At 49.6% G+C, this 12,074-nt stretch overlaps 1 protein-coding gene across 1 annotated transcript; it reads left to right on the top strand.

Moving 5' to 3' along the window:
- Positions 1-3,344: 3,344 nt before the first annotated feature.
- On the top strand, positions 3,345-4,316 carry LOC132816424 (RNA-binding protein 25-like; the record flags this gene model as incomplete). Its single annotated transcript, XM_060825993.1, is given in 5 exon segments — positions 3,345-3,591; positions 3,630-3,745; positions 3,780-3,906; positions 4,032-4,173; positions 4,226-4,316. Coding segments are annotated over 5 exon segments (723 nt in total), but the record flags the coding sequence as incomplete, so codon positions are not given.
- Between the last annotated feature and the right edge of the window lie 7,758 nt (positions 4,317-12,074).

The raw sequence follows: 12,074 nt of genomic DNA, 5'->3' as shown, positions 1-12,074 counted from the left end.
GAGTGCAGAGAGAGTGTAGAGAGAGAGAGTGCAGAGAGAGAGAGAGAGAGAGAGTGCAGAGAGAATAGAGAAAGAGACAGAGAGAGAGAGAAAGAGAGAGCAGAGAGAGAGAGTGAGGCAGAGAGAGAGAGAGCAGAGAGAGAGAGAGAGTAGAGAGAGAGAGCAGAGAGAGAGAGCAGAGAGAGAGTGCAGAGAGAATAGAGAAGAGAGAGAGAGAGCAGAGAGAGAGAGAGCAGAGAGAGAGTGCAGAGAGAGAGTGCAGAGAGAGAGTGCAGAGAGAGAGTGCAGAGAGAGATTGCAGAGAGAGAGTGCAGAGAGAGAGTGCAGAGAGAGAGTGCAGAGAGAGAGTGCAGAGAGAGAGTGCAGAGAGAGAGAGTGCAGAGAGAGAGAGTGCAGAGAGAGAGAGTGCAGAGAGAGAGTGCAGAGAGAGAGTGCAGAGAGAGAGTGCAGAGAGAGAGTGCAGAGAGAATAGAGAAAGAGACAGAGAGAGAGAAAAAGAGAGAGCAGAGAAAGAGAGAGCAGAGAGAGAGAGAGTGAGACAGAGAGAGAGAAGAGAACGCGCAGAGAGCAGAGAGTGAGAGAGCAGAGAGAGAGTGCAGAGAGAATAGAGGAAGAGACAGAGAGAGAGAAAGAGAAAGCAGAGAGAGTGAGACAGAGAGAGAGAAGAGAGCGCGCAGAGAGAGAGAGCAGAGAGCGCGCAGAGAGAGAGAGCGCACAGAGAGAGAGAGCAGAGAGAGAGCAGAGAGAGAGAGAGCAGAGAGATAGAGAGAGAAGAGAGATAGAGAGAGAGTGCAGAGAGATAGAGAGAGAGTGCAGAGAGAGTGTACAGAGAGAGAGTGCAGAGAGAGAGTGCAGAGAGAGAGAGAGAGAGAGAGTGCAGAGAGAATAGAGAAAGAGACAGAGAGAGAGAGAAAGAGAGAGCAGAGAGAGAGAGTGAGGCAGAGAGAGAGAGAGCAGAGAGAGAGAGAGAGAGTGCAGAGAGAGTGTACAGAGAGAGAGTGCAGAGAGAGAGTGCAGAGAGAGAGAGAGAGAGAGAGTGCAGAGAGAATAGAGAAAGAGACAGAGAGAGAGAGAAAGAGAGAGCAGAGAGAGAGAGTGAGGCAGAGAGAGAGAGAGCAGAGAGAGAGAGAGAGCAGAGAGATAGAGAGAGAGAGCAGAGAGAGAGAGCAGAGAGAGAGTGCAGAGAGAATAGAGAAGAGAGAGAGAGAGCAGAGAGAGAGAGAGCAGAGAGAGAGAGAGCAGAGAGAGAGAGAGCAGAGAGATAGAGAGAGAGAGCAGAGAGAGAGAGCAGAGAGAATAGAGAAGAGAGAGAGAGAGCAGAGAGAGAGAGAGCAGAGAGAGAGAGAGCAGAGAGAGAGAGTGCAGAGAGAGAGAGTGCAGAGAGAGAGTGCAGAGAGAGAGTGCAGAGAGAGAGTGCAGAGAGAGAGTGCAGAGAGAGAGTGCAGAGAGAGAGTGCAGAGAGAGAGTGCAGAGAGAGAGTGCAGAGAGAGAGTGCAGAGAGAGTGCAAAGAGAGAGAGTGCAGAGAGAGAGAGTGCAGAGAGAGAGTGCAGAGAGAGAGTGCAGAGAGAATAGAGAAAGAGACAGAGAGAGAGAAAAAGAGAGAGCAGAGAAAGAGAGAGCAGAGAGAGAGAGTGAGACAGAGAGAGAGAAGAGAACGCGCAGAGAGCAGAGAGTGAGAGAGCAGAGAGAGAGTGCAGAGAGAATAGAGGAAGAGACAGAGAGAGTGAGACAGAGAGAGAGAAGAGAGCGCGCAGAGAGAGAGAGAGCAGAGAGAGAGAGAGCAGAGAGAGAGAGAGAGCAGAGAGAGAGAGAGAGCAGAGAGAGAGAGAGCAGAGAGACAGAGGGAGATCAGAGAGATAGAGGGAGAGCAGAGAGATAGAGCAGAGAGAGAGTGCAGAGAGAATAGAGAAAGAGACAGAGAGAGAGAAGAGAGCGCGCAGAGAGAGAATGAGACAGAGAGAGAGAAGAGAGCGCGCAGAGAGAGAGAGCAGAGAGCGCGCAGAGAGAGAGAGCGCACAGAGAGAGAGAGCAGAGAGAGAGAGAGCGAGAGAGAGAGAGCAGAGAGATAGAGAGAGAGAGATAGAGAGAGAGTGCAGAGAGATAGAGAGAGAGTGCAGAGAGAGTGTAGAGAGAGAGAGTGCAGAGAGAGAGTGCAGAGAGAGAGAGAGAGAGAGAGTGCAGAGAGAATAGAGAAAGAGACAGAGAGAGAGAGAAAGAGAGAGCAGAGAGAGAGAGTGAGGCAGAGAGAGAGAGAGCAGAGAGAGAGAGAGAGCAGAGAGATAGAGAGAGAGAGCAGAGAGAGAGAGCAGAGAGAGAGTGCAGAGAGAATAGAGAAGAGAGAGAGAGAGCAGAGAGAGAGAGAGCAGAGAGAGAGAGAGCAGAGAGAGAGAGAGCAGAGAGATAGAGAGAGAGAGCAGAGAGAGAGAGCAGAGAGAATAGAGAAGAGAGAGAGAGAGCAGAGAGAGAGAGAGCAGAGAGAGAGAGAGCAGAGAGAGAGAGTGCAGAGAGAGAGAGTGCAGAGAGAGAGTGCAGAGAGAGAGTGCAGAGAGAGAGTGCAGAGAGAGAGTGCAGAGAGAGAGTGCAGAGAGAGTGCAAAGAGAGAGAGTGCAGAGAGAGAGTGCAGAGAGAGAGTGCAGAGAGAGTGCAAAGAGAGAGAGTGCAGAGAGAGAGAGTGCAGAGAGAGAGAGTGCAGAGAGAGAGAGTGCAGAGAGAGAGTGCAGAGAGAGAGTGCAGAGAGAATAGAGAAAGAGACAGAGAGAGAGAAAAAGAGAGAGCAGAGAAAGAGAGAGCAGAGAGAGAGAGTGAGACAGAGAGAGAGAAGAGAACGCGCAGAGAGCAGAGAGTGAGAGAGCAGAGAGAGAGTGCAGAGAGAATAGAGGAAGAGACAGAGAGAGTGAGACAGAGAGAGAGAAGAGAGCGCGCAGAGAGAGAGAGAGCAGAGAGAGAGAGAGCAGAGAGAGAGAGAGAGAGCAGAGAGAGAGAGAGAGCAGAGAGAGAGAGAGCAGAGAGACAGAGGGAGATCAGAGAGATAGAGGGAGAGCAGAGAGATAGAGCAGAGAGAGAGTGCAGAGAGAATAGAGAAAGAGACAGAGAGAGAGAAGAGAGCGCGCAGAGAGAGAATGAGACAGAGAGAGAGAAGAGAGCGCGCAGAGAGAGCAGAGAGCGCGCAGAGAGAGAGAGCAGAGAGAGAGCAGAGAGAGAGAGAGCAGAGAGATAGAGAGAGAAGAGAGATAGAGAGAGAGTGCAGAGAGATAGAGAGAGAGTGCAGAGAGATAGAGAGAGAGGGCAGAGAGAGAGAGTGCAGAGAGAGTGTAGAGAGAGAGAGTGCAGAGAGAGAGAGAGAGAGTGCAGAGAGAATAGAGAAAGAGACAGAGAGAGAGAGAAAGAGAGAGCAGAGAGAGAGAGTGAGGCAGAGAGAGAGAGAGCAGAGAGAGAGAGAGAGCAGAGAGATAGAGAGAGAAAGCAGAGAGAGAGAGCAGAGAGAGAGTGCAGAGAGAATAGAGAAGAGAGAGAGAGAGAGCAGAGAGAGAGAGAGCAGAGAGAGAGAGAGCAGAGAGAGAGAGAGCAGAGAGAGAGAGAGCAGAGAGAGAGTGCAGAGAGAGAGTGCAGAGAGAGAGTGCAGAGAGAGAGTGCAGAGAGAGAGAGTGCAGAGAGAATAGAGAAAGAGACAGAGAGAGAGAAAAAGAGAGAGCAGAGAGAGAGAGAGTGAGACAGAGAGAGAAGAGAACGCGCAGAGAGCAGGGAGTGAGAGAGCAGAGAGAGAGTGCAGAGAGAATAGAGGAAGAGACAGAGAGAGTGAGACAGAGAGAGAGAAGAGAGCGCGCAGAGAGAGAGAGAGCAGAGAGAGAGAGAGAGCAGAGAGAGAGAGAGAGAGCAGAGAGAGAGAGAGAGCAGAGAGAGAGAGAGCAGAGAGAGAGAGAGAGCAGAGAGACAGAGGGAGATCAGAGAGATAGAGGGAGAGCAGAGAGATAGAGCAGAGAGAGAGTGCAGAGAGAGAGTGCAGAGAGAATAGAGAAAGAGACAGAGAGAGAGAAGAGAGAGTGCAGAGAGAGAGAGCAGAGAGATAGAGAGAGAGTGCAGAGAGTGCAGAGAGAGAGAGAGTGCAGAGAGAATAGAGAAAGAGACAGAGAGAGAGAAAAAGAGAGAGCAGAGAAAGAGAGAGCAGAGAGAGAGTGAGAGAGAGAGAGAGAAGAGAGCGCGCGGAGAGCAGAGACAGAGAGAGAGCAGAGAGATAGAGAGAGAGAGCAGAGAGAGAGAGTGCAGAGAGAGAGAGTGCAGAGAGAGAGAGACAGAGAGAGAGAAGAGAGCGCGCAGAGAGCAGAGAGAGCAGGGAGAGTGCAGAGAGAGAGTGCAGAGAGAGAGTGCAGTGAGAATAGAGAAAGAGACAGAGAGAGAAAGAGAGAGCAGAGAGAGAGTGAGACAGAGAGAGAGAGAAGAGAGCGCGCAGAGAGAGAGAGAGGAGAGTGAGAGAGAGAGAGCGAGAGCAGAGAGAGAGAGAGAGCGAGAGCGAGAGCAGAGAGAGAGAGAGAGTGCAGAGAGAGAGAGTGCAGAGAGAGAGAGTGCAGAGAGAGAGAGTGCAGAGAGAGAGAGTGCAGAGAGAGAGAGTGCAGAGAGAATAGAGAAAGAGACAGAGAGAGAGGAAGAGAGAGCAGAGAGAGAGAGTGAGACAGAGAGAGGAGAGAGAGAGAGGAGAGAGAGAGAGAGCAGAGAGATAGAGAGAGAGAGCAGAGAGAATAGAGAAAGAGACAGAGAGAGAAAAAGAGAGAGCAGAGAAAGAGAGAGCAGAGAGAGAGTGAGACAGAGAGAGAGAAGAGAGTGCGCAGAGAGCAGAGAGAGAGAGCAGAGAGTGCGCAGAGAGAGAGTGCAGAGAGAATAGAGAAAGAGAGAGCAGAGAAAGAGAGCAGAGACAGAAAGAGAGAGCAGAGAGACAGAGAGAGAGAAGAGAGCGCGCAGAGAGCAGAGAGAGAGCAGAGTGAGAGCAGAGTGAGAGCAGAGAGAGAGAGCAGAGAGATAGAGAGAGAGAGTGCAGAGAGAATAGAGAAAGAGACAGAGAGAAAAAGAGAGAGCAGAGAAAGAGAGCAGAGAGAGAGAGAGAGAGACAGAGAGAGAAGAGAGCGCGCAGAGAGCAGAGAGAGAGAGAGCAGAGAGATAGAGAGAGAGCAGAGAGAGAGTGCAGAGAGAGAGAGAGTGCAGAGAGAGAGAGAGAGTGCAGAGAGAGAGAGTGCAGAGAGAGAGAGTGCAGAGAGAGAGAGTGCAGAGAGAGAGAGAGAGAGAGTGCAGAGAGAATAGAGAAAGAGACAGAGAGAGAGAGAGCAGAGAGAGAGGCAGGCAGAGAGAGAGCGAGACAGTGAGAGAGCAGAGAAAGAGAGAGCAGAGAGAAAGAGCGCGCAGAGAGAGAGAGAGCAGAGTGAGAGAGAGAATGAGAGTGCAGAGAGAGAGAGAGAGTGCAGAGAGAGAGAGAGTGCAGAGAGAATAGAGAAAGAGAAAGCGAGAGCAGAGAGACAGACAGAACGAGACAGAGAGAGAGAGAGCAGAGAGAGAGAGAGTGCAGAGAGAGATTGCAGAGAGAGAGTGCAGAGAGAATAGAGAAAGAGACAGAGAGAGAGAGCAGAGAGAGAGCAAGCAGAGAGAGAGAGCAGAGTGAGCAGAGAGAGAGAGTGCAGAGAGAGAGAGAGTGCAGAGAGAGAGTGCGGAGAGAGAGTGCGGAGAGAGAGTGCGGAGAGAATAGAGAAAGAGAGCAGAGAGACAAAGTAGAGAAAGAGACAGAGTGCGGGAGAGTGCGCAGAGAGTGCGCAGAGAGAATAGAGAAAGAGACAGAGAGAGAGAGAAAGAGAAAGCAGAGAGAGAATGAGACAGAGAGGAGAGAGAGAGCAGAGAGAGCAGAGAGAAGAGAGAGCAGAGAGAGAGCAGAGAGAGAGAGAGAGCAGAGTGTGAGAGAGAGTGCAGAGAGAGAGTGCAGAGAGAGAGAGAGAGTGCAGAGAGAGAGAGAGTGCAGAGAGAGAGAGAGTGCAGAGAGAGAGAGAGTGCAGAGAGAGAGAGAGCAGAGAGAGAGAGAGAGCAGAGAGAATAGAGAAAGAGACAGAGAGAGAGAAAGAGAGAGCAGAGAAAGAGGCAGACAGAGAGAGAGAGGGAGACAGTGAGAGAGCAGAGAAAGAGAGAGCAGAGAGAAAGAGCGCGCAGAGGGAGAGAGAGCAGAGTGAGAAAGAGAATGAGAGTGCAGTGAGAGAGAGTGCAGAGAGAATAGAGAAAGAGAAAGCGAGAGCAGAGAGACAGACAGAACGAGACAGAGAGAGAGAGCAGAGAGAGAGAGAGCAGAGAGAATAGAGAAAGAGACAGAGAGAGAGAGAGAGCAGAGAGAGCGAACAGAGAGCGAGCAGAGAGAGAGCGAGCAGAGAGAGAGCGAGCAGAGAGAGAGCGAGCAGAGAGAGAGAGAGAGTGCAGAGAGAGAGAGTGCAGAGAGAATAGAGAAAGAGAGCAGAGAGACAAAGTAGAGAAAGAGACAGAGTGCGGGAGAGTGCGCAGAGAGAATAGAGAAAGAGACAGAGAGAGAGAGAAAGAGAAAGCAGAGAGAGAATGAGACAGAGAGGAGAGAGCAGAGAGAGCAGAGAGAGAGAGAGAGAGCAGAGAGAGAGAGAGAGCAGAGAGAGAGAGTGCAGAGAGAGAGTGCAGAGAGAGAGAGTGCAGAGAGAGAGTGCAGAGAGAGAGTGCAGAGAGAGAGAGTGCAGAGAGAGAAAGAGAGTGCAGAGAGAATAGAGAAAGAGACAGAGAGAGAGAGAAAGAGAAAGCAGAGAGAGAATGAGACAGAGAGGAGAGAGAGAGCAGAGAGAGCAGAGAGAGCAGAGAGAGAGCAGAGAGAGAGAGAGCAGAGAGAGAGAGTGCAGAGAGAGAGTGCAGAGAGAGAGTGCAGAGAGAGAGTGCAGAGAGTGCAGAGAGAGAGTGCAGAGAGAGAGTGCAGAGAGAGAGTGCGAGAGAGAGAGTGCAGAGAGAGAGAGTGCAGAGAGAGAGAGTGCAGAGAGAGAAAGAGAGTGCAGAGAGAATAGGGAAAGAGACAGAGAGAGAGCGAGAAAGAGAGGCAGACAGAGAGAGAGAGAGCGAGACAGTGAGAGAGCAGAGAGAGAGAGAGAGCAGAGAGAGAGAGAGAGCAGAGAGAGAGAGAGAGCAGAGAGAGAGAGCAGAGAGAGAGAGAGCAGAGAGAGAGAGAGCAGAGAGAGAGAGCGCGCGCAGAGAGAGAGAGCAGAGAGAGAGAGCGCGCGCAGAGAGAGAGAGCAGAGTGAGAGAGAGAATGAGTGCAGAGAGAGAGAGAGTGCAGAGAGAGAGAGAGAGTGCAGAGAGAGAGTGCAGAGAGAATAGAGAAAGAGAAAGCGAGAGCAGAGAGAGAGACAGACAGAGCGAGACAGAGAGAGAGAGAGCAAGCAGAGAGAGAGAGAGAGAGAGAGAGAGTGCAGAGAGAGTGCAGAGAGAATAGAGAAAGAGACAGAGAGCGAGCAGAGAGAGCGAGCGGCGAGCAGAGAGCGAGCGAGCAGAGAGCGAGCGAGCAGAGAGCGAGCGAGCAGAGAGCGAGCGAGCAGAGAGAGAGCGAGCAGAGAGAAAGCGAGCAGAGAGAAAGCGAGCACAGAGAGAGAGAGAGCACAGAGAGAGAGAGAGAGCACAGAGAGAGAGAGAGCACAGAGAGAGAGAGAGAGCACAGAGAGAGAGAGCAGAGTGAGCAGAGAGTGAGCAGAGAGAGAGTGAGCAGAGAGAGAGTGAGCAGAGAGAGAGTGAGCAGAGAGAGAGAGTGCAGAGAGAGAGAGTGCAGAGAGAGAGAGTGCAGAGAGAATAGAGAGAGAGCAGAGAGACAAAGTAGAGAAAGAGACAGAGAGAGAGTGCGGAAGAGTGAGAGTGCAGAGAGTGTGCGTAGAGACAGTAGACAAATTGTATAGAGAGACAGAGAATAGAGAGAGTGTATAGCAAGAGAGAGTAGAGAGGGAGAGAATAGAGAGAGAACATGTGTAGAGAGTGTAGAGACAGAGAGGAGAGAATAGAGAAAGGGAAGAGAGTAGAGAGATGGAGAGAGCGACAGAGAGAGGACAGAGAGACTCAAGAGAGAGAGTGGGTAGACAGAGAAAGAGTAGAGAGAGTAGAGCAACGAGGAGAGAGAGTAGAAAGACAAAGTAGAGAGAATAGAGAGCGCGAGTAGAGACAGTGCATAGAGAAAGTGTGTATAGAGGGATAGTAGGGACACAGTAGAGAGAGCGTGCGCACAAAGGGAGGGGATAGAGAGAGAGAGAGAGAGAGAGAGAAGAGAAAGAGTAGACAATAGAAAGTAGAAGAGAGAGTGAGAGGAATGGTGAGGAGAGAGTGGCGGGAAGAGAGTAGACAGAGAGAGTAGAGAGAGAATACAGAGTATACAGAGAATGGATAGTATGGAGAGAGAGTGTGTACAGAGAGAGAGAGCAGACAGTGAGTAGAGGGAGAGAGTAAGGAGATAAAGGGTAGACAGAGAGTGGAGACAGTAAATAGAGAGAGAGAGTGTATAGAGAGAATGTGTATATAGAGAGAGGGAGTAGAGAGAGAGAGAGAGAGAGTAGACAGAGAGCAGAGACAGTAGAGAGAGAGTATTGAGGGTGAGAGGGAGTAGAGAGAGAGGGAGGGTGGGGGGGTGTGGTGAAGCGATGGGGGGAAGAGAGAGTGTAGACAGAGTATTGAGAGAGTAGAGAGGAGAGAGAGTGTACAGAAAGTGTGTGTACATAGAGAAAGAGAAAGAGAGAGAGACAGGGAGAAGGGAGAGAATAGGGAGACAAAGAGAGCGAGAGTAGAGACAGTGAGTAGAGAGTGGATAGTGTGTCTGTATAGAGAGAGTAGGGACAGAGTAGAGAGAGAAAGAGCAGAGACAGTAGAGAGTATTGAGAAAAGAGAGTAGAGAGACAGTAATGAGAGAGAAAGTAGAGAGAGTGTAGGGAGAGAGAGGTGAGTGTAGGGAGAGATGAGAGAGAGAGAGGAGGATAGAGTAGAAAAGGGGGACAGTAGAGAGAGAAAAAGAGGAGAAAGGAGAGAGATTAGACAGTAGATCGAGTACAGAGAGAGAGAGAATAGAAAGAATGTATAGACATTGTAATGAGAGTGAGTAGTGTGTGTATGGAGACAGCGTGTATAGAGAGTAGAGAGAAAAGAGGAGAATGAGGAGAAAGAGTAGAGAGAGGGAGTAGAGAGAGATTAGATAGATAGATTAGGGAGAGAGTATAGAGTGTAGAGAGAACGAGTCAAAAGAGTAGAGACAGTGCATACAGAGTGTATAGAGAGAGAGTAGGGAGAGAGAGAAAGAGTAGAGAGAGAGATTAGAGAAAGAGTAGGTAGGGAGTGTACAGAGAGAATAGAAAGAGTATATGGACAGCAAGTAGTGAGTGAGTAGAGTGCGTGTATGGAGACAGAGCACTTATAGAGAGACTAGAGAAAGAGTACAGAGAGAGGAGAGAGAGTAGAGACGCAGAGAGTAGAGAGAGTGGAGAGAAAGAGTAGAGAGTGGAGAGACAGTAGAGAGAGGGAGTAGAGAGAGATTAGATTGCAAGAATATAGAGGAAAGAGAGCGCGTGTCAAGAGTAGAGGGAGGGAGATTACAGAGTGTACAGAGAGAGTAGAGAAAGTGTATACCATGAGAGCATGTATGTAGAGAGAGGAGAGAGCAAGTGGAAAGAGTGTATAGAAAGAATGGATAGTGTGTGTAGAGGGAGTGCATAGAGAGAGGAGAGAAGAGGCAGTAGAGAGAGTGTGTATAGAGTAGGGAGAGAGTAGAGACAAAAAGGAGAGAGAGTAGAGAGAGTAGAAAGAGTAGAGAGAGAGTAGAGACTGAATAGAGAAAGAGTGTATAGAAAGAGATTAGGGACAGAGTAGAGAGAGGAGAGAGAGAGTACAAAGAGTAGAGAGAGGAAGTAGAGAGAAAGAGAGTAGAGAGACAAAGTAATAAGAGAGACAGAGTAGAGGGAGAGTAGTAAGAGTGTGATTAGAAAAGGTATAGAGAGGATGGAAAGCGTGCATAGTGTATGGAGAGAATGCAAAGAGAGCAGACAGAGAGGAGACAGTAGAGAGTGTAGAGACAGTGAATAGAGAAAGAGTGTATAGAGAGTGTATAGAGCATGTGTATAGAGAGAGTAAAGAGAGAGAGTAGAGAGACAGTTGAGGGAGAGAGTAGCGAGAGAATAAGTAGAGCAAGAGAGTGAGAGAGAGTGTGAAGGGAATAGAGAAAGAGTAGAGAGAGAAAGAGTAGAGAGTAAAGAGAGAGAGGAAAGAGAGGGGAGGGACAGAGAGAAGAGACAGTGCATACAGAAAGTGTGTATGGAGAGTGTGTATAGAGACAGAGTAAGAGTAAAGAGAGGAGAAAATGAATAGAGAAAGAGTAAAGAGAGTGTGTGTGTGTGTATGGAGAGAGATTAAAGAGTAAAGAGAGTAGAGTGTGTGTGTGGAGAGAACGGAGAGACAGTAGAGAGAGAGTAAGTAGACAGTAGAGACAGAGAGGGGAAAAAAGAGAAGAGACAGCAGAGACAGAGTGCATGCAGAAAGAGAGAATGCAGAGAGTTGGGACAGAGTAGAGAAAGTGTGGAGAGAGTATAGAGAAAGAAGGGAGAGAGTAGAGAGACAAGAGTAGAGAGATACAGTAGGGAGCAAAAGAGTAGAGAAAGACTTGCAACCTGGATGGTGTTCGCCACTCAGGAGAAGGGACTTCCATTATTGAAGCCTATGGTTCTTTTCCTGGATGGCGACGAACGTACTCTGCCTCTTCTTGCTGTTTGCCAAGAGGACCTCGTACAGCATGCTGTCTAGGGAGAACAGTGGCAACTTAGCCGTCCCAGCATCATCACAGCCATTTTTTCCTCCTGACTGTTCCACTTCCTTGAGGTGTGCAGCCGGTCCACTTTATGTGTAAGGTTGTCCACATGTGCCACCATATCAGAGAGCTGTGGGTTCCTTGCGAGGACACAAAACGACTCTCCAGACCACCCTGCCCTTGACCCTCCTGGGTGCGCCATATATTTGTCATACTGGCCCCTGATTTCAACCCTTCTCAGACTGATCCTGTGCCCTTATCTACCTGCTCCCAGATCAGGCCTGCTCCAGGTACCACAGATAATGGCCGATCCTCCAACTGCTGTTGGTGCCACAGGTACTGGTCAAGCTCTACCTGTTGCCTAACTGGGCCTGATCCCAGCATCACAGGTGGCGTTCCAAAGGTGCCCCCAGCCTTGCAGTCTCTGATCACTGTGCTGCCAAACTAGGCCTCCCCTCAGTGCTACAATCTGCTCCCACCTTGCCCCCTTGCTCTTCCTTGCCTGCCTGGGCCACATCCAGGCTCATCAGGCAAACCATGCTTCTGGCCTGGGACAGAGCAAGGTTCAGTTTACAGATCTGCTCCTGGCAGGGATTGTGCTCTACCCTTTGATACTCTTCGCTCAACCCAATATGCTGCCTGGATGTCTGAGCTTCTCCTCCTGCATTTTCACTTGCTTCACCAAACTGCTATTTTCCTCTTTTAGTGCCTACTAACTACTCTTGGCTTCAATGATCTGACATGCAGATAATCTAGCTGGTTTCTGTATCTTTCCTATGCTTGCCACTTCTCCTGCCTCTCTTGCTGTAGGTCTGCATACAACATGTCTCCTGCCCTGGTCCTCACTCTGTCCTCCGTTCTTTTAAATTTCTTATCCAGTACCTGGACCTGTCGCAAAAGGCAGAGGAGCCAGATTGCTGCCTTCTTTGAGCGCTTATGCTTCTTGCTGTCAGTCAATTGGGCTCCTGCTTCACGCAGATGTTCGGCTCACAAGAGATCAAGGACTCATTTCTTAGGCATAGTTATCTTTTTGAACACATAGAACGTCTTCTCCTTCAGAGACTTTGCTTCTGAAACACCCACTCCTCCAGTGTCCTACCACGGGAACATTCTGTAGGTTCTGGTTTGCAATCAGTTATTTTCTAATTATTCAGTGGCTCAGATCAGCCCCAGATCCCTGGTTCTGGGCACTGGACTTATTTAGGAAATGGGCTAGGCAAAAGTGAGGACTGCAGATGCTGGAAACCAGAGTCTAGATGAGAGTGGTGCTGGAAA

The sequence above is a fragment of the Hemiscyllium ocellatum genome, chromosome 6, assembly GCF_020745735.1.
Source record: "Hemiscyllium ocellatum isolate sHemOce1 chromosome 6, sHemOce1.pat.X.cur, whole genome shotgun sequence".
NCBI classification, from domain to species: domain Eukaryota; kingdom Metazoa; phylum Chordata; class Chondrichthyes; order Orectolobiformes; family Hemiscylliidae; genus Hemiscyllium; species Hemiscyllium ocellatum.
This window is presented reverse-complemented; position numbering and strand designations above follow the sequence as displayed.